This window comes from Euprymna scolopes, chromosome 31 (assembly GCF_053919585.1).
Source record: "Euprymna scolopes isolate OS-2025 chromosome 31, ASM5391958v1, whole genome shotgun sequence".
Taxonomy (NCBI): Eukaryota; Metazoa; Mollusca; class Cephalopoda; order Sepiida; family Sepiolidae; genus Euprymna; species Euprymna scolopes.
Genome location: NC_136512.1, coordinates 55,961,101 through 55,981,560, shown reverse-complemented (window position 1 = coordinate 55,981,560; position 20,460 = coordinate 55,961,101). Strand labels below are relative to the sequence as shown.

Genomic DNA, 20,460 nt, shown 5'->3' with positions numbered 1-20,460 from the left:
CTCCGTAACTTAGTGGGGGATGCTCTTTTCTCTTCCCTGCAACCATTTTCCCACAGAAGAAACGTCGCGAGCCTGTCTCCGCTTTATCATTATTTTCATGGCAAGTGCTCGTCTGAGCTTCAATCTATGGTCCTCCCCTCGCTAAACTCTCACGAAAAACATTCGTCTAGATGAAACCACTATCAATAATTTCCCACACTCTTTATTTGTATCTAAACCTAAACGTAGATTCCATGAACAAAGTTTCTTTCTTAGAACTGCACGCCTGTGGAATTCTCTTCCTTTTGCCTGATTTCCAGCTGACTACAATTTGATTTCCTTCAAGTCCAACGTAAACAAATTCTTGATGAACCATCCCCCTAAGTAATCCAATTTACAAAATTTCCACTACTTATGATTAATCCCATTGACTAATGTATACCCACTAACCATTATCCTCGAGTGACCTCCGGGCCTTGATAACTGGTGACTCCTTTGTAAAAACAAATCTGATAATTGTGCATGTAAGTAATAAGATAGAAATATGTTACATGTTAACTTTTGAAATTTCTCATGCTAGTATAAAAATAGAATTAATCAGTAAGGAGTGCGATTGGTGGGTTTTGGTCAAAGAAAAAATAAATATGTATGATGTTGGCAGATGATATGGAAACACGCGTAAAAATATATATTTCGTAACATAAATATTCCTAATTCATTATGAAATTGAATGTCTGAATTAGATGAGTTTTCATTTTTATCATTATTAAAGTTATTTTAACTTTTAATCACATCTTTTTTGTTATCTTTACAATGTTGGAAATCATTAGATGGTTATTGCTTGTTATCATTATTCAAATTATTCTGACTTTACTCTTATTCTGATTGTTATCTTTAAAATGGACATTGCTGGTTTAATTTGCAGAATTTGTATCCCATAGTATATGGGGGCAGTATTCAGGATTGACATCACTCTTTCAAGGAATGATATCAGCTCTGAATTCTGTAAAAATTCTGCTTGCAAAGATCTGGTACATTTATGTATTGCCTTAACACAACCAATAATGAGCGCGGAAGTTAAAATAAATTCCTCCTTCATTTTATAAATTTTAAGAAAAAATGTTGTTGAATTATTTCACTATTTTTACGTAAATTATAATCATACCATATTTAATCATTTTTCTTAGTTTAAAAAAAAAAAAGATTGTGATATCTATAAAAAAAATTATTATTTCTTTATAGAATTCAATGAAGATTTTCGAATGGAAATAAAATATTTCCTTAATATTTAATTAATAAAAATGCTTACATGAAACAAAATTTCACTAAATTATAAGCTATAACTCAATGAATATTTCAAAAGACTAACAAACATTTTTTTTAAATATTAAAAAGCTTTTAAAAAGGTTTTTATTCACTGGAAATAATATTTTCATAAAACTCCTACAAAGTCACATGCTTAAAAAGATCAAAATGAAGACAAAATTTTATTCAAATGCAAATCTGAATATATCAGATATATTTCTTGTAATAATATATCTTAAGCAGTTCTCCATTTGAAAATCAGGAAAAATATGTTGTTTTTCAAATTTCAACCAAAACTCATCTATTGAGTTTCAGAAATAGCAACAATTAATATTTTCTTTAAAGTTTTATGAGAAATACAATAAAAATTCTTATATTACGTTGAAATAAAGTCATATTTCAATCAAAATTCCTAAATATTAATAAAAGTTTAAAGTGATAAAATCTTTATGTGCATATCAATCATAACGCAAAGCATTAATATTTTATAATAAAGAAACAATATATAGATATAGATTTCAATAGAATGAACATTTTGAAACATTAGCTAGCGATAAGTAACTTACTAGTATTGTGATCTGCATTCATCAGACACTGGATGGCGATAACCAACATTTTTGTTATCTGTCCGCACCATACACTGGCTGGCGTTAATTAACTTATTAATATTGTGATCTGCACCAATTAAACACTAACTGGCGATAATTAAATTATTATTATTATTGTGATCAGCACCCATCAGACGGTGGCTGGTAATAATTAAGTTATGTGTACCGACCAGACACTGGCTGGTGATAAATAACTTATTCTGATCTGCACCAACCATACACCGGCAGGCGATGACTAACTTACTAGTATTGTGATCTGAACCGACCAAACACTGACTGGCGATAAATAACTTATTATTTTGATCTGCACCTACCATTGCTAGCGATAAGCAAATTATTAGTATTGTGATCTATAATCTATACTGACTAAACACTAGCTGGGAATAATTAACTTTTTATTGCGATTTGCACCCACCATACTTATTAGCATTGTAATCTTCACTCGCCATACACTGGCTGGTGATAACTAACTTATTTGTATTGTGATCTGCACCGACCAGACATTGGCTGGTGATAAAACAATTGTTTATTTATTAAGAATTGTAGAATATTCCATTTTTATTCTTAGGGAATTCAGTACAATAACGGTTGGCACGATTTGGAATATTTCATTTTTATTTTAAGCTTTTTATTTTATTATTATTTATTTTTATTTTAAGGGATTTCAGGATGATAACGGTCGAAGTGAATAAGCGTGTTAATATATAGATTAAGAAATCATTTTCGAAAGAAACATTTTTAATACTATCAATCACATGTTCTGACCGACTGTGGCCTTCCTCAGTGAGTTATAGACAGTGTTATTTTTTCTTTATTGTTCGGCTATAACGACGAATGCCGGTTATAACCAACCTCTCCTGGTGTCAAGTGGAGATAGTTATTAATGCTTAAAATACGTGTATATGAGTAACAGATTCAATATTCCTACATTGAAAAGCACCGTAGAATTGAAAATATAAGAAATCATTTTTTAAATCAAATTCGATGCTGAAAGATTTTTTTATTTTCTTTTTTATTTCATTTGTTATTAGAAATGTGGAGTCAGTGGTAAATGCTGTCAGCAGAATAGCAATGGTCCCGTCCTAAACGACAAGGTAGGTAACATCGTTGAAGTTTTAAAATATTTTATTATTTTTTAAAATGTTTGATTATTAATTAATTTTATATAGTAATTAATGTGTGTGACCAAATTACTTTATCCTGGATGTAATATTAAAGTGCATCCAATGGTAAGGCTACCATTTGGCAGTGAGGATGTTAGCTACTTAGTTGCTATTTGTCTCAGTTTTAGCTTTATTCTGAGCATGTATGTAAAACCCAACAAGCAACCAATCAAATGCCATTTTAAACGCTTAAATGCACTGATATATTAATTGACAATTATAATTAATATTAATTAATACTTTTATTTTAATATATTGATACATATACATGTATGCATTAAAATTTATAGGAAAATCATATTATGTTGTGGCTTTTGTTGATAGAGGCAAGGAAATTAGAACAAATAAAAATAAAATCAATGTAGATATATGTGTATATATGTATGCATCTGTATATATGGGTTTATATTTATATATGTCTATATATTCTTAGGAGTTTATACATATATACATAAAATTAAGTTCATATAGATTGATAACATGAACAAAATATTTTTCAATGCTGTTTAATACGTGAATAGATATTTTATTAATAACAGTATATATAGGTGATTTTTCATGTCTGAGTGTTATATAGCCATCTACATAACGAGTGGGTATATATATGTGTCAGCTGAAATACAAATACATCTATTGTTCATTGAGAGGGCGGGTTAGTATGTGCGGTGTTTGCACATTTTTCACAAACGTGATACATAACATTTTATAGATAGTTTTCTAAACATCTTCGAATAGCATCTTTATCTGCTTGGCCCAAGCAAAAGGGGAACATACTTTCTGATTTCTTCTTGTTTCCAGGTTGTCGTCTTGACGTGAGTTCTGTAATTAAAAACATTTTTTTTCTGACGGAAACACCAGTGAATGGTTATAATTTAAGTAAAACATCCATTTTTTGTTTCGGAGTTTCACGTATTTCTCTTTTCTTCATACATCTTCTCTAATTTTATTAGTAGTGTAATTTATCTTACACGTGTTTCGTTGAATGGTGGAAATTGACCAAACAACTCAAAGACAGATTTATGTATCTCGAAAAAAATAGTTGAGCATTTTTTCCTTTGCTTTAAAAAGGATATCCTCCGTTGCTGTGAGAAATATGCTTTCTTAATTATGAAATACTATAGACGTTTGAATATCTATTACTTTTTATTTATTTATTTTTTTATTTTTTGCACACACCAGGAGTTTTCGCACATGTTGTCATAGATTACTCCCTGATAATAACTGGTGATGTTCTGTAGAGTCTGTACGACAACAATCTCTTCAAATTTCTAGTACTTTCCACTTCTTTTGATAATGTTTGAGCTGCCGTAACAGCCAGTTACGAGGGGCGTGCAATAAGTAATGCCCCTGACCCACTTCCCATAGAAGTAGAGCAACGAAACTTGGCACAGTTATTAGTCTTTCTCTACATAGGAACCACCCAGAGTTATGCATTTCTCCCATCGTCTGATGCAGCTCTGGAGACCGTTTTTGTAGAACACCCCAGGTTGGTCCTCCACCCACGACGTGACTTCAGAAATCAAGGCTACCTCATTTGGGAAACGCTTTCCTTTCAAAAACAACTTCATGGATGGGAAGAGGTGAAAGTCAGAGGGTGCAAGGTCAGGAGAGTAGGGAGGGTGGGGAGATTTTCATAAACACACGCCCGTGCTTCTGATCTGGCGACATGCGAGTTGTGGACTGGAGCGTTGTCCTGCAGGAGGAGGGTAACTTTGCTGATCTTGCCCCGCCTCTTGATTTTGATAGCTTCTCTTAATTTCCTCAAAAGTGAAGCATAATAGGCTACTGTAATGGTTGTACTCTTTGCCAGGAAATCTGTCATCATTACTCCGTCCTGGTCCCAGAAAACTGTGAGCATGACCTTGCCAGCGAAGGGCTCCACCCTTGCCTTCTTTAGAGGTGGTGAGTCCAAGTGCTTCCACTGCATTGACTGGGTTTTGGTCTCTGGATCATAGTGATGGACCCAGGTTTCATCCTGTGTAATCAGTCTTTTGAAAAATTTTGACTCATCTTCTTGGCACATCTCCAAATTCATCCTCGAGCACTCGATGCGTTCTCGCTTCTGGAATGGTGTGAGCAACCTAGGAATCCATCTGGCAGACACCTTATGCATATGCAATGGTCATGAATGATAGTTTCCACAGACCCTGTACTAATCTTGTCGTCTTGGGCTATTTGGCGAATATTAATACGCCGATCTTCCAAAATGGAAGCCTCAACTTGACGGACAGATGCCTCATCAATGGCAGAAGAGGGGAGCGACCAGGTCTGGGAGCTGTTTCCACAGACTTCCGGCCATGTTTGAATTCACGATGCCAGCGTTTTACAAGGTCATATGATGAGGCATTATCACCATAATTTTCTTTCATTTCATCAAAAATCTCCTGCGGTGTGTGTCCTTTCAAATACAAAAACCGGATCACTGCTCGACATTCAACAGGCTCCATTTCACACCTGACTCAGTTCAAACACCTGTAAAACAGAAACCACAATTAGTTCAGAGCTGTAATTTGCCACATAACCCGTAGAGATATAAATCATTTCACATGCAAAATTTCAGCTAGATCAGCCAACTGGAAGTGGGTCAGGGACATTACTTATTGCACGCCCCTCGTATTAATGGCCTGTTTTGCTGATGAAAACACATCAGCGGGGCAACTATCGTATGAAAGCATTCGGTAATATGTGATCAGTTACCAGGTAAGGTGTTGATTTTCTAACATGCATGCATGACTTCGTCTAGAATAATAAAACATTTAAAACGTTACAAACGCCTCACAGGTTAAATGATAAATGATATAAAGTTTAAGATGAAATATCAGTTGACAAAATAAGTTGTGCAAATGGATACGTGTCGATATATTTTAATTTAGTAAAATCAGCTACAGATCTATTTGCTACTTTAGATAAATTACTTTTATTCTTCCACATAAGACCGTCTTTTAATTTTGACAATATGAGAACATTTTGGAATAAATCGTGTGTAATAATAGTTTTGGTACTTTTTTCTCTTGATAATATTTTTGCATTTTAATATAATTCATGAAGTTTTGTGTTATATAACCGTCTTTTGTGCCCATAAAACAATGTATTTTATTACGTCAATATAACTTCAAGCTGCCTTTCCTCGAATGTGCGTTACAATATACACTCGCTGATACGTTCAAATGACAAACACTCGTAAAATGTAGATGGAATTTTATTTACAAATTTAGCTTTCATGGACAAGCGTTATACATTTTTGTAGGTTAAGAGTTGCCGTGGTTGTTGGGAGCGAGGTGTTCAGGGTGGAGCAATGCTGGTGTCCCTCTTCGGCGCAGCATAAAAAAACTTGTTTTTCCAAAATGTTCATCCATTTTCTTGGTCGTAAATTCCTAATTCTGTTCGACGCACTCCTGTTTGTTTTAATACATCTACATTAACATTCCTGTGACTTACTAAATGTAAATATTTCAACTGTAAATATATATTTCGCTTTGATAACATTCTTTCTGACATTCTACTTTTACTAATCATAATAATCGATTATTTTATTTTCCGGTGTTTTCCGGTAGACTAACAACATAACATTCGTAGAAAGAATGAGGAAGAATATTGTCGAACAAGCGTGTTGCTGACGAGGGTGTAGCGAACGGGCTATAGCAATTCCTATTTCATGTGCTTGTGAAGTAGGAGAGTGTTCTCTCGTACGCTTCCAGTTCAAAAGAGAAAACTTGACTTTAGTCAGTGAAAGGTCGTAAGTAGTTCGCAAGTTGATTAATACGCCCAACAATCTGATTGGTTCAGAGTTGAGCAATTTCAGTCCAGTATAAAATTTTACACATAGGCAAATATCCCGTCATTGCTACAATTTTTCTTAGCCGTTTTAGTGAATTTAGTATATATATATATATATATATATATATATATATATATATATATATATATATATAGAGAGAGAGAGAGAGAGAGAGAGAGAGCTGAATGCCTGTGTGTGTTGGGGGGAGGTCACGAATAGGCTCCTATACGGTTGACTATTAAAAAAAATGATTACATATAATGATAGGAGATGTATCGAGACACAGGAATGGGTATGCTTGCTCCACAAAATATGGGAATAAAAAATTCAAAAATTAAAAGAAAAATGTTTACAAGTGTTTTTGATATAGATGTACGTAAGAATACTTTGATAAGTATGTTTTAACTTAAATAGGGATGGTATAGTAAAATTGTAGGGTCTGCGTTCGCGCCTGGCCTCCATAGAATGGAAATAGGCACAAACTTTAATAAAGATTTTCATATCTATCTGCGTAAGTATACTTTGATAATTATGTTTCAGTTTGAAGAAATATGGTATAATAAAATTATGGGGTGTTCGTTCGAACCTGACCTCCATAGAATGGAAATGTGTCACAAAGTTTAACAAGGCTTTTTTATATAGATCCACAGAATACTGTGATAAGTGTTTCAGTGTGAACAGGTATGGTATAATAAATTATGGGGTGTATCTATTTTATTTTTACTTTCATCATGTTTTGCTTTGGTTTTGATACCCCCAAATTCGAAGCTATCTCTTTACAACCCTTCCTTTTCATAACCTATCATACTCTCATAAATCAGAGTCCATTTTCTGTAGGCTGTTTTTGAACCCAGTCAACAACAGGTACTTTTGTTATATATATATATATGTATATATATATATATATATATATATATATATATATATATATATATATGCTAAGCAGTTGATGATCCCCGTTTTCTATTTACAAAATTTTAGTTAAGGTGTTCTCTTTTCATCCTTATGTAGTTAAATTCTGTTTTAAAATTGAAGACTTTTACGGAATCGGCTTATGCAAATGCTAAGTCTATTTCTATTTAATAATTTTAGTTAAGCCCTTTTTTTCATCATACATGGATTTTCTTCTTAAATGCACTTGTGATGTTAGGCTACGTAAGGTGTTAATTTTGGTCCAAATCGCATGTTCCTTCGTTCATGGAATTATTTAGATTATTGATGATCGATACTTATCGAAGACAATCCGATACAAAACTATTTAAGAACACTGGTATTCACATAAAGTGAAATTTCATAAAAATCGGCCCAGCCGTTATCGTGTCCATCGGAAACGAACTCACACACACATGCACACATACACACACACAAAGATAAACACACACACAGATACATATATAGTTCCTTTTATATATATATATATATATATATATATATATATATATATATTTATATATATATAAGATAAGATAACGAAAAAGTATATACGTAAGAAATTAGATATCTGCTGGGAATCATAGTAACGCTTAAAGCTCTATTGTCTTACGTTGCCGTTTAATTTTCTGGATGATGGACAGGAGAGTCAACCAGCGAAAATGTATCATCCAGCTTCATCCCGTGGACCGGAGTTGATGTAATCCTTTCTTGTCGAAGGTTGACTGAAGACTGATTTTTATTTTCTTCAATCTCTCGCACGTGGCATCCGCTCCCTCGCTTATGCTTACGCACCCAATTTGAAAACGTTGATGGATTGGAACATTTTCATCTATTTATGGGGGATGATTTATGTCTGAAGTTGTCACGTCGTACTGTTTTTAATTAAAGGTTCCTTATACTTGGATAAATTTTCATATTCTTTTGTGAAAATAATTATTGTATGTATTTTTGCAGGGATATGGAGTCAATGGTAAATGTTGTCAGCAGGGTAGTAATGGGTCTATTCAAAACAACAACGTAAGTATTATGTTTTATTGTTTCCTTACATACCTTTTTCTCATTACATTGTTATTCCCATGAAAAGTACTCCACTGAGCTTCAATTTTCAGTTATTCCTTATAAAATATTCACAGCAAGAATTCATCATATTCTACCACATCGAAAATGCAATTTTCTTCTGTTATGTGCCTAGTGCCCGCTAGAATTTCCATGGGCGAAGTTCTTTGCGAAGGCTTTCAATCTGTGGAACATTACCGCTGGATTGTTTCTCTGTTGATTACAACTTGGTGGTTTTTAATTCCCAGCAAATTATTGCTCGAAACCTCCCCATAAATAATCAAACGCAGTTCATATCATTGATCAATGCTGTTACCCGCATAGTGTTCTTCATCTCTCGCTTTAAAAAAAAAGGGCAAAAATACACGCCATTCACATTGTGCGGGTTGCACCGCCTTCCTCCGAAGGATGGAATTCCAAGGGAATATTAAACTTACAAGCTATCCCTAGTCGCATGTATGTATTTATAGCAACCGTATATTTTTCATTACTCCTTATCCTCGCGTAAGCTTTTATCTTTACATCATCTATGTTCTGATGCCAATCTAGTATCGGTTGAAATGAATGGCTCTCGTCTTGGGGGAGGCTTCATGTTTTGACAAGCTTCTGGACTTGACCTTTACTCCTGACCTGAAATGAAACATGTATATCAAATCCATTGCCAAGGTCGCTGGAAAAATGGTGGGATCCTTCTACCGCTCCAGTAGATATCTCACTCCTGATGCAATTCTCTACCTATATAAAAGCTAGGTACGGAGTACCTGGATGGATGGAGTACTGTTGCCACATCTGAACTGCTTATCCTGCTTTGACAGCGTTCAATATAGACTCCGTAGCTTATTGGGGGATGCCCGTTTCTCTTCCTTGCAATCTCTTTCCCACAGAAGAGACTTTCTCGTTATTTTCATGGCAAGTGCTCAGCTGAGCTTCAATCTATGGTCCCCCCTCGCTAAACTTTCACGAAAAACAGTCGTCTAGCCAAAACCACTATCAATAATTTCCCAGGCTCCTTTTCTGTGCCTAAAACTAAACGTAGATTCCATGAACAAAGCTTCTTTCTTAGAACTACACGCCTCTGGAACTCTCTTCCAATTGCTTGCTTTCCACTTTGAAAAGAGCATTAAAAAGCTTCGGGAACACCTTCAGATAAGGCCTTACAACAGTTCTTACAGGTTTACATAATCACACCGAACCCGAATACCCCTGAAGCAACGTCTCCTGCAAAAATATGTTTGTGCGAAAAATACAACCAGTATTCGAAAAACTACTGCCAAAACAAGTAAGATCGTATCCCATCTCAGCAATCTGTATACACTGGGTAGTCCTTTCTTCGATCTGAAGGAGCGGTCTATGGTCAGTTTGCAAATTAAAAAATCATCCATGCAAATAACGATGCTACTTTGTTACTGCGAATATTATTGCGAGGGATTCCTTCTCGATTTGCGAGTAATGTTTTTCCGAAGGTAATAACATGCATGACGCATGTGCCACTGGTTTCTTGTTTCCATCCGGCATTCTGTGTAGTATGCAAGCGCCTATGCCATGAGAGCTTGCATCGCAGGCAACTATGATACCTAATCCTGGATTGTAATGTGTAAAAGATAGGTCAGTCGTCAGTGCAGTTTTTATTTTGTTGAATACCTCCTGGCATTCAGATGTCCATTCCCAAGTACTGTCTTTCGTCAAAATTTTGTTAAGTGGGGCCCGGAGATTATGAATGTTGGGAATAAATGACTGGTAATAGTTGGCCAGTCCTAGAAAGCGTTGTAGTTCGTTGACGTTCCCGGGAGTTGGCATGTTTTTTTATTGCAGTTGTCCTGTCAGGATCTGACCTCCTTCTCTCTTTGTCAGTTATGTATCCTAGGTAGTTAATTTTTTCTAGGAAAAACTCGCACTTTCCTTCCTTGACTCTGAAACCGAAATCCTGTATCCGTGAAAATAATTTTTGTATGTTCTCTCTATGTTATTCTTTGGATTTGCTGATGATAATTATATCGTCCAAGTATGCAGTTGCGAAATCGAGTCCATCTAGCATAGTATCCATTATTTCTTGAAAAATCGCTGGAGCGATCTTAACCTCAAATGCTAGTCTCTCAAATTTGTATAAACCCCTGTGGATGTTTATGCAAAGTAACTTTGAGCTATTTTCCTCAATCGAAATCTGAAGATAAACCTCACTGAGATCGACATTAGAGAAGATCTTAGCTCCATTCAGTTTCACGAAAAATCTCCTCGGGACTAGGCAGTGGGTAATGGTAGTCTTTCAAGGCGGCGTTTAGCTCAGCAGAAAAATCAGCGCAAACGCGTATTTCTTCAGATTTCTTTTTGACGTGCACGGCAGGAACTGCCCATTGGCTGAATTCTACTTTTGATAAGATGCCGGGCTTGACTAGTCAAGTTCCTCATTGATTTTTTCTAGCGAAGCGAATTGTACGTTCCTTTTTTTTCTAAAAACTGGTTCTGCATCGGGCTTCAGTTCAAATTTGGCTGTTGCTTCCCTACATTTACCCAGGCCCGCTGTAAAAATTTCAGGAAAAAACTTTTTCAGATCAGCTTTAAGTTCTTGTTTTTCTGTAGAAAACGATTCTTCTTTTTTGGCAAAAAGTGTTGATCAGTACATCCCACAGATTAAATTCCTGAAACGAGTCGATCCGAAATAAATTTTCTGTGTTCTTGAGCACAAATAATTTCAATTCTTTCGTTGTACCATTAAAAGTGACATTTGTAGCTAGTTCTCCTTCAAAATGTATTTTTCTCCAGTTACCGTTTTTGCTAACTTGTCAGTTTTATGCATAGTCGGCTTATTTAAATTTCTCCACGTCGTTAAATTTATTATCGATAAGTCCGACCCAGAGTCAGATTGCAATTTAACTTCCTTGTATAAAATTCTAACTGAGATTTCGACTGTTATTTTCGTCTTTCTTATTCATTCTCTTCTGTTGAACCCGAATTTTACTTTTCCTTCGCCGTTTGCAGTGTGAGCTTTTGTGTCATAGTTCTTTGCAATTAAAACATTCTTTGATGCGAAAGGGGCAACCCTTTGACCAATGCAAGTTTCCGCAGCGAAAACAAGGGGTTGAAGGCTTCTGGTTACCTTGTCTTTCGTGCTTGAGTGGAAGATAGCGTCCAGTTTCCGCTTTGTTTTTTGGAGAGTACCATTTAGTTCTTCTCTGTATGTTCTTTATGTGTGCTATATCAGCTTCTTCGATGCTCTTTGAGTCCTTCTTGATACTAATGATCCTTTGGCAATCTTCCGCCAGCTTTGGTACAGTTAAGCCTGGTTCATTTTCCAGTTTTGACAAACTCTTCACCGGATCTCAGAGTCTCTTGTCGAAGTTAACCCCTGGACGAATATGAGGCACTTGAAATCATTGGGAGTCAATTCTAACAATTTGAAATCGTCACAGCGTTTGTTGACAATCGAGGCGAAAGTCAAGTAGTCCGCATCGTCTTTTTTTCGTAAGGTTCAAGCATTTCTACCGTCTGTGGAACAACGACGTCTTCGAGCTAAATAGTTCAGTTAGCCGTTTAACGGTTTCCGTAAACGTCAGATCGCTAGTCTTTTGTGACAAGATATAGTCAACGAATTTGTCGTGTTCAGTAGTCCCTAATTTGCTGAGTAGCAAACGGACTTTTTTGGGGGGTCTGCCCAATTTCCACAGTCGATATTGTACAGATCTTCATACCATCTGAAAACATTTCAAACATTTGATTTTCTTCCGGACAGTAAGTGAAACTATTTATTATATTTAGTACCGCACTCTGGGGAAACGTTGTATCGCGCTCTGTAGCTTGATTCCTATTCATTAAAACCTGAAGTAGTGCTTCAGTTTTCTCTTTCTGTTCTCTTTGTAATGCAAAGATTCTGTCCTCAGCTCTCTTTTGCATTTGGTTGGTCCAGTTGAAATTCAATTAGAAGTGCTATCGTCTCTTTCACATCTTCCATTGTGTCTATTTTTATTTTATTTTCTCGAAGAGAAAAAATTCTATTCTTTTAAGGGAATTTGTAACTTAACGGAAGTCACAGCAAGGGAAAACTTTTATAATTTATGGACTAATATACACTTCAGTGGCTGTAGCAGAAATGCAAAAATTTAAGATTAATTTCGCATACACTTATTTTCTCGTTGATGCGTGTTCCTTTTGTCTCAGATATGCTAATAGTTCTGAAATGGAGACAGATTTTTTGGTTTACCGTAGAGAAAAAATAGTAAAATATACTATATACAATATTCACCATAAGACATACAATCTAAAACATACAATATAAAACATACAATATAAAATATACAAAATAAAATATACAATATACAAGTCGATTTGTGTTCAATAAGGTTACGGTGTAAAAAAAAATTGTTCCGGGTTCCTGTTTCAATTAATACATATTGCTGCACGATCAGTATTTTTCTCAGTCCGCTGGCGAGCAAAAGTTATCCAACAACGAAAAGAGTCTTTATTTTAAAAGTGCTTTAAAAAATTGACAGGTGAAAGAAAGAAAAAAAGAAGATATCATTTCCCTTCAGTTTGTGTACGTGCCGTTGCAAAAATAAATGGGGACGAAGAAGACAGAAAAAATTTTTTTTTTTTTCAAATCATTAACAACAAAAAAATGGCTTCCCAGCACGTAAGAATATTTGCCTTTTTCACAACTGTCTCTTTTTCTTTTCTTCTTTTCGGGACAGTTCAAACAAACAACTAGTCGGTCAACAATAACCACTTTGTCATAAAACAAGAATTCATTTCCCGAAATTCAGTAACAAAAAAAAATCTTCCAACATAAAGTCCATATGTAATTTGCATAAACAATTGAGTCAACACGTCCTACAGCAAATTAAAACAAGATTACATTTTTCTTTTTTTTTTTTAGCAAGCATGAAAAAAGAAATTCTACTTACAATTTCTTTGAGTAGATTGAGTAGATTGAGTAGATTGAATAAATTGAGTAGATAAATTTAAGTGTTGTAGTCGTTTTTCACACTGCAATTTCTCGTCGTTGAACTTTTGTGGTTTTGCGTTGTAACTTCGAAAGTTTGCAATTGACCATTTCGTACGTTTGAAAGTTGAAGTGTTGCGTGTGAGTTTTGTAAAAAAAATTATTTTTTTTACATCCTTGTCGCCATTGTAGTGGAGTCGGAAAAGGTCAAAGTAGGAACACGGCGACTTGGTGAGAATAAGAAGAACATTTATCAAGGGTTAGTGGTACAGAAAAGCTTAATAAGTCCGTGGGGAGTCGTCTCTGTACGACATCCGGTATAGCTCTCATTGAGCGGTCTAGACTTGCTGGTTATATGCTTAATGGATAAGTCCATCTTAGTGGTTATAAGGGTGTGTATGTCCCCACAACACTAATGTATACCCCTTAACCCTTATCCTCGAGTGGCCTCCAGGCCTTGATAAGTGGTGATCACTGTGTAAAAAAAATCGTGACCCAATAGTAAAAACAATTTAAATTGATTTTTTTTATCTTTATTCATTTTTTAGTTATAGATGTGTCTATAAATTTGTCGGGCTTAGGTAATAACTAAACGCGTCAGATTTTAGATTCGAAATAAACAAATTAATAAGACTAAATTAAGAAAAGAAAATTAAAGAAATCATAAATAAACTAATTAAATAAAATAAATGACATTTATAAAAATTCACAAAAGAAAACATAAAACGTGAAAGTTAATAACGAATAAGAGAATGATTTATATTGTCTGAAGAATAAAAAGCGAGAAAAGAAACCGCTGGCCAACATTTTCTGCCGACTCAGTGTCTCAAAACTAAGATCAACGTAAACTCTATCACAGACTTGAAATAAATCCCATTAAATATGGCAACTAATATAGCTATATGCATGTTGGTCGAAACAAATTTGCTATTATGTGATTTTCTAATTTATTTACATTAGACTTGAAGACGAATATGGTGTAGTCGGGTGTGAAGCAGATTCGTGATATCTTGATCCATAGATGGGATGTTCTAGGAAAGGATCTATTCGTGTAAATTCCCTCAGGTTTTTAGCAAAGTGAGAGAATAAAAGAAGACTTCTTTGTGGTGGTTGTAGCCAGAGGATTTTTTTTGTTGTGAAGTTGTATAGCGGGGAGGAGGAGGCAGAAATAATTGCTCGTTTGTATAAAGAATTGTTTTCTCCTGTACTTTTGTCATTTTCATTTTAGAACCATCTGAAATATATAATAACTTTAGCAACTGTTGATGTTTTTTTTAAAGCTGCAGATCATGGACTACTGGGAAAGGCGGAATGGTGGAGGAGAGTGACGTGCATCGGATCCAATACTTCTAAAATCTTTGCTTACTGCACTTTGATATGTTGAAGATCATTCGGTATTAGAGAATTGCGACGGAGATGTGAAAGTACTGTCTAGCAGGAAGGACCATAACAAATGTTCGCACAACGAAATTCGTCGAGAAATTGCAAATATAAGTTTCAGAAAGATCGGCAGACGGCAGTTTTCTTGTTAGTGAGTAGTTGGCCCTGTCACTCTTGTAAGAGCGACAGTGAAGATCCTCTGTAAAATTTGGATCATCCAGACTACTGTTCTTAGTTTGAGTGGTATTTTCACAACGTTTTAGCCGATGTAACCTCCGACCTTATTCAGATGCCTCTTGTCGAACTTGGTCATATTTCTGTCAAACTCTGTAATCTGCTCGGAATTTCGAATATAATTCTTTATTAAATCTACAGGTGGGTAGCATGTTCTCATTTCCTCAGCCATAACCGAATAGAAGTTTTCAATTAATTCACAGTTGTGTTCGCAGTATCGCCTCCACTTTGAACCATAAATCTCCCGAAGAATCTTAATTAGAATTTAATTTTATTTAGTATTTTGTCCGTTACACCATCGGTCCGTTACACCATCGGGCCGTTACACCATCGATCTTTCCAGCTGACGGAACAAGAGGATGCTGCCTCCGTGTATTAAATAAAGAGTACTGCTCAAAATTCCGTAGAGATTCCCGAAACATTCCCGAGTTCGACAAGATACATCTGAAGAAATCCACATCGCCGGAAACGTTATGAGAATATCAAGATGAAGATAGTAGTCCGAATAATCTAAATACTATAAATTATCAATCACCATCTCAAAAACTGACAAACCAAGATCATCGTGCGGCACGCTCTTCATAGTTGCCATTTTTATCTCACCAAAGTTTCATGCCGTTTGTTTTTTTAACAGTTTCTCACCAAATTTAGTTGAGCAGGTACGGTCAGAACTTCTACTATGATCTTTACTGCTAGTCACTAATTCCATATTTCCGTCATACTTCTTCGGCTCACATTTTAAGGCATTCAATGATTTTTGAGCTGTCTATAAGGTTTCCAAAGTGTTGAATCCAATGCAGATCATTATGCTAAGATTTCCTAATTTGTTAATCCGTCGCAAGCCATCATGATGCTGATCTCTCTCTCTCTCTCTCTCTCTCTCTCTCTCTCTCTCTCTCTCTCTCTCTCTCTCTCTCTTCTGATATTCTGGTGCTCCCCAGTGGTCAATGGTCTCCAGCTCTCAGAACAATCAACAGTGCAGTGAAACAATCATCTATTGCATTGTAATTTGTTTTCGTTGGGAAGATACCGAATGCTCCTTTGCAGGAATGTCAAACAAGCAACTCGTAGTCTCGAATCATTACTTGAAAGGGAAAGACAGAGAGCTAGGCGAGTGACTTTCCTCGTTCAGAGCTAGGTTCGATATATTAAAACTATGCATATTTTCGTATTAAGAAAATGCGCAAAGAAATATTGTGATCGGAATAGAATTCGAATCTAAGCATAAGAATTATGCTCACTTTAAGCCATAGTCAACATTCGTCAATAAAAAAAATAAACATACTAAAATCAAAGGGCATCTTCTGTCGGTTCACATTTTCATTAAATAAATCGCCTGAACTAACGTCTTTTTTCATCGCTGTATGTACATTGTTTGATTCTAAATATGTTGACTAGGTACAAAAGCTAGAATTCACACACACACACACACACACACACACACACACACACACACACACACACACACACATGCATACACCAACATATTAATAGTTATTAATATACATGTTTATGCTTTTAGGGTTGTGGGAGAATCAATGGTAAATGCTGTCAACAAAATGGAATGGACACAAGCGACAATAAAGTAAGATTTCAATTTTAATAAAACAAATAATATATTTTATATTGGAAGTTTCTATCTAGTTGAAGCGACCAATATAATCAATGAACTTTAAGTTGGTTTGTTTTGATTGTTTTCGCTGTATGCGTCGCTCATCCTTTATTGGAGCGTGATTTGGAATTGCCCGGGTATGAAAAATTTTCTTAGCAGTTGAAAAGAAAAACATGCATTTTTTATTTTTACATTTATAATTCTAAATCGTAAAAACTGAAAAGGTAACAATTTACCTTATTATTATTAATACTCAAGCACTCCATTATTTTTGCTAGTGTATTAATACTCTCACCAAAAAAAGAGAAAAAATAATTCATGAGAAGATGGTATAATAACAAATAATATATAAAAAGAATTTTTTAAATGACTCTTCCGTCGATTTCGACGTATGAGCTACCGCCACAATAACTAGGTTGTTCAGTAATCCACGCAGATAGTTTGTTTATAGTGGTTAAGACTTTGTGTAGAACTAACCACACTTTTTGGTAAAACTGCTAATCTTCATCGGTGCAATGGCAGCCAAAATACAGAACATGCAGTAGACCTCATACGCGCCCCCAAGATACCAGCCTGAAAATTTCTGTCTCGACGCGGTACCAGATGAATGATCATTTGGAAAGGCTAAGCGTTGTATGTACCGTGCTGAGTCGTAGAAATTTCCAGGTTGGTCTTTGGGCGCATCAATTCACTGGGGGAGATGCACCCCCAGTATTTGGAAAGACATGCATCTAGGTAAAAAGGAAACTCTGATGTTAAAACCTGCGGTCTACTGTATACTTTGTCATCTGCACCGACAAAGATTAGCAGTAATACCAAAAAGTGTGGTTGGTTCTACACAAAGCCTTCACCACTATAAACAAATCAACTGTGTGCATTTCCGAGCAACCTAATTGTTGTGGAGGAAGCTCATACGTCGAAATCAATGGGAGATAACATTATCATCATATAACAAATAGTACACAAAAAAGGAGAGGGTAATACCCGGGAGAATTGAATTATTACAAACTATCATATACTACACTACTCTCCCAAAGGAGAGGGTAATGCCTTGGTGGCTGTATTATGGCAAGAGATCAGATACTCCAAATAAGGGGCAATGTTTAGATGGATGGTTTCATGACAACAGAACCAATGCTACACTCTCAAAAAAGAGACTATTCCTCTGAATTGAATATTGATAGATAGTACAATAGTACAATATTACAATAAATATAGCTCAGCTTCAGACAAACAGGTACCAAATCTCCACTGATAATAGAAAATTTTATCGCAAATAAATCGCTTGGATTGAATAATGATTACAATATAGAAGGAAGTTGTTATGAGCTGTATCACCAGGAATTAAGCGGATTAATCTTGTCTTGAGCTCGGCATTGAAAAAGTGCCTTCTGGAGAAAGAGTTTAATCTGAATCCATTCCTTTCCTCGACAAAACTCATGCTAATAACCATTAACCTCGAAAATGATATTTGAGATAAATTTTTAAAAGGTTGTACCTCTGAAACAATCTTGCCTCCTAGGGATAAACAGGTGATTTCTCTTTTTAAAAATTGTACACCGAAAACCTTTTGTCTGTTGTGAAGTCACTAAAAATATTACTAATCTATTTAACTGTTCGTGATTTTTAGGAAGAGCACATTGTTAACGCTATAACGATATGATTTAGCAGGATGCAACCAAAAAAATAAATAAATAAAACAGTTGGTTAACATTTAACATTTAACATTTAATATCTATTTACTGTTCATCGAAGTTTTGTAGCGACGCTGACTGCATATGAATAAGCATGTTAAAGACATCTAAACACAAATGTGAATTACACAAATAACCTAACTAGTAAAAATGAATCCTGTACAAGAAATACAATGTTCAACGACAATATACAAATACACAAGTTGTTAAAGAAACAGAATAAAATGAACGGAAGTGTAAAGTCACTTACATAAAAGATAAATTACGAGATCTGTTCGTTTTGATCGATAACCATTGTCCGGGAATCGGAAATTAAAATAAAAATAAAGGCAGTTAGTGTTTGAAAATCATGGTAAGTAGCAGTGTACCAGATAGACGTTCGTGTGTTTTTAAAATCACGCTAACGATAGATAGATAGATAGATAGATAGATAGACAATTTGAATTTACGACGGCGTGAGAGTACGAGAGTATGAAATTATGTGGCTGCAGCGCCCTTTTGCCAAAAACAATTATATCGAAGAGGGATAACTCTTGGTTTCAGCTAAAAGGTGATATGGTGTCTTGATTAAATTAGTAAATCATAAAATGAATTGTTGTGGAATGAATGAAACTTGTGCTACGAGGCATCATTATGATGAAAATGAGTTTAACAAAAAATAATACAGTAAAACTCCTTGAACTTCCTCTATAGTTGGACGTCCTCTCATTTGGACTTCTTCTCATTTGGACTTCCTCTCATTTCGACTTCCTCTCATTTCGACTTCTTCTAAACCTGAACTTTCTTTAAACTTGAACTGTCTCGTCATTGAAATTTTATTAGCATATTTGATGCAGAGTTGCAGTAAAACTGTTTACATGCTTTAGTCAGATATTGCGCAGAAGCGTTAATATTGGTACTATGTAATTAATGTAGATTAGCTACTGATAATTAATTTACACTAACTGTAATTTTTTTTTTTAATAGCTATATTTAAAATAGTGTAAAACAACTCATCACAATGGCTTGCAACTATAAAAGAAACCAAGTGACACTGACGTCAAATTATAGAAACATTAGATGCTGGAGTTGAAAATAGCGTTATAATGAGAGATTATAAGATTGGAAGAAGTACACTGTTTTACATCAAAAAAGAAAAAGGGGGGAATATTGAAGGCTGCTCCTTTCTCTCCAAATAAAAGACATGTCAAAAGAAGGGCTCCTCGCAGACCAAAGCAAGTTGAATTCGATCGAATATTGCATGAGTGGTTTGTAGCAAAACGGAATGAAGGGGTAGCAATATCTGGGCCCATGTTAATTGCTAAAGCAAAATCTTGCAGAAGATATGAAATTCAGTGAAGGCTGGCTTAGGAGCTTTAAGAGTAGACATAGTATAAGACAACAATGTCAGGTGAACAATGGTCTGCTGATACACACGCAGCATCAAATCATTGTGGCAAATTCAAGACGATAATTGCCGATTATAGTTTAACACCAGAGGATGTTTACAACGCTGATGAAAGTGGCGTAAATTGGAAGTGCTTACCTACAAAAACATTAGTTGGATCCGGGAAGCAGAAAATAAGAGGATTCAAATTAAATAAAGAAAGACTAACAGTGATGGTATGCGCTAATGCTTCTGGAACTTATAAACTTAAGCTTCTTGTCATCGGCAAATCAAAGTGTCCCCGACCATTGAAAGGAGTTTCGCCTTTGTATCCTATTATTCTTCACGAAATGGATGGATGAATTAACAGTTGTTTTTTTGCAAGAATTTGTGCCAGTTGTCCAGAGGCATTTTCATGA

The 20,460-nt window shown here is 35.2% G+C and overlaps 1 protein-coding gene across 4 annotated transcripts in view; it reads left to right on the top strand.

The window, feature by feature from the left end:
* Nucleotides 1-20,460, top strand: part of LOC145255760 (xanthine dehydrogenase/oxidase-like) — a 183,764-nt gene that overhangs the window by 59,464 nt on the left and 103,840 nt on the right. For 3 of the 4 annotated variants that reach the window (XM_080114419.1, XM_080114418.1, XM_080114420.1), the window contains exons 7-9: nucleotides 2,924-2,986; nucleotides 8,721-8,783; nucleotides 16,892-16,954. In XM_080114419.1, the coding sequence (XP_079970545.1) occupies nucleotides 2,924-2,986; nucleotides 8,721-8,783; nucleotides 16,892-16,954 (189 nt within the window). The remainder of the gene's footprint in view (nucleotides 1-2,923; nucleotides 2,987-8,720; nucleotides 8,784-16,891; nucleotides 16,955-20,460) is intronic. The other variant, XM_080114417.1, reaches the window with a different exon arrangement.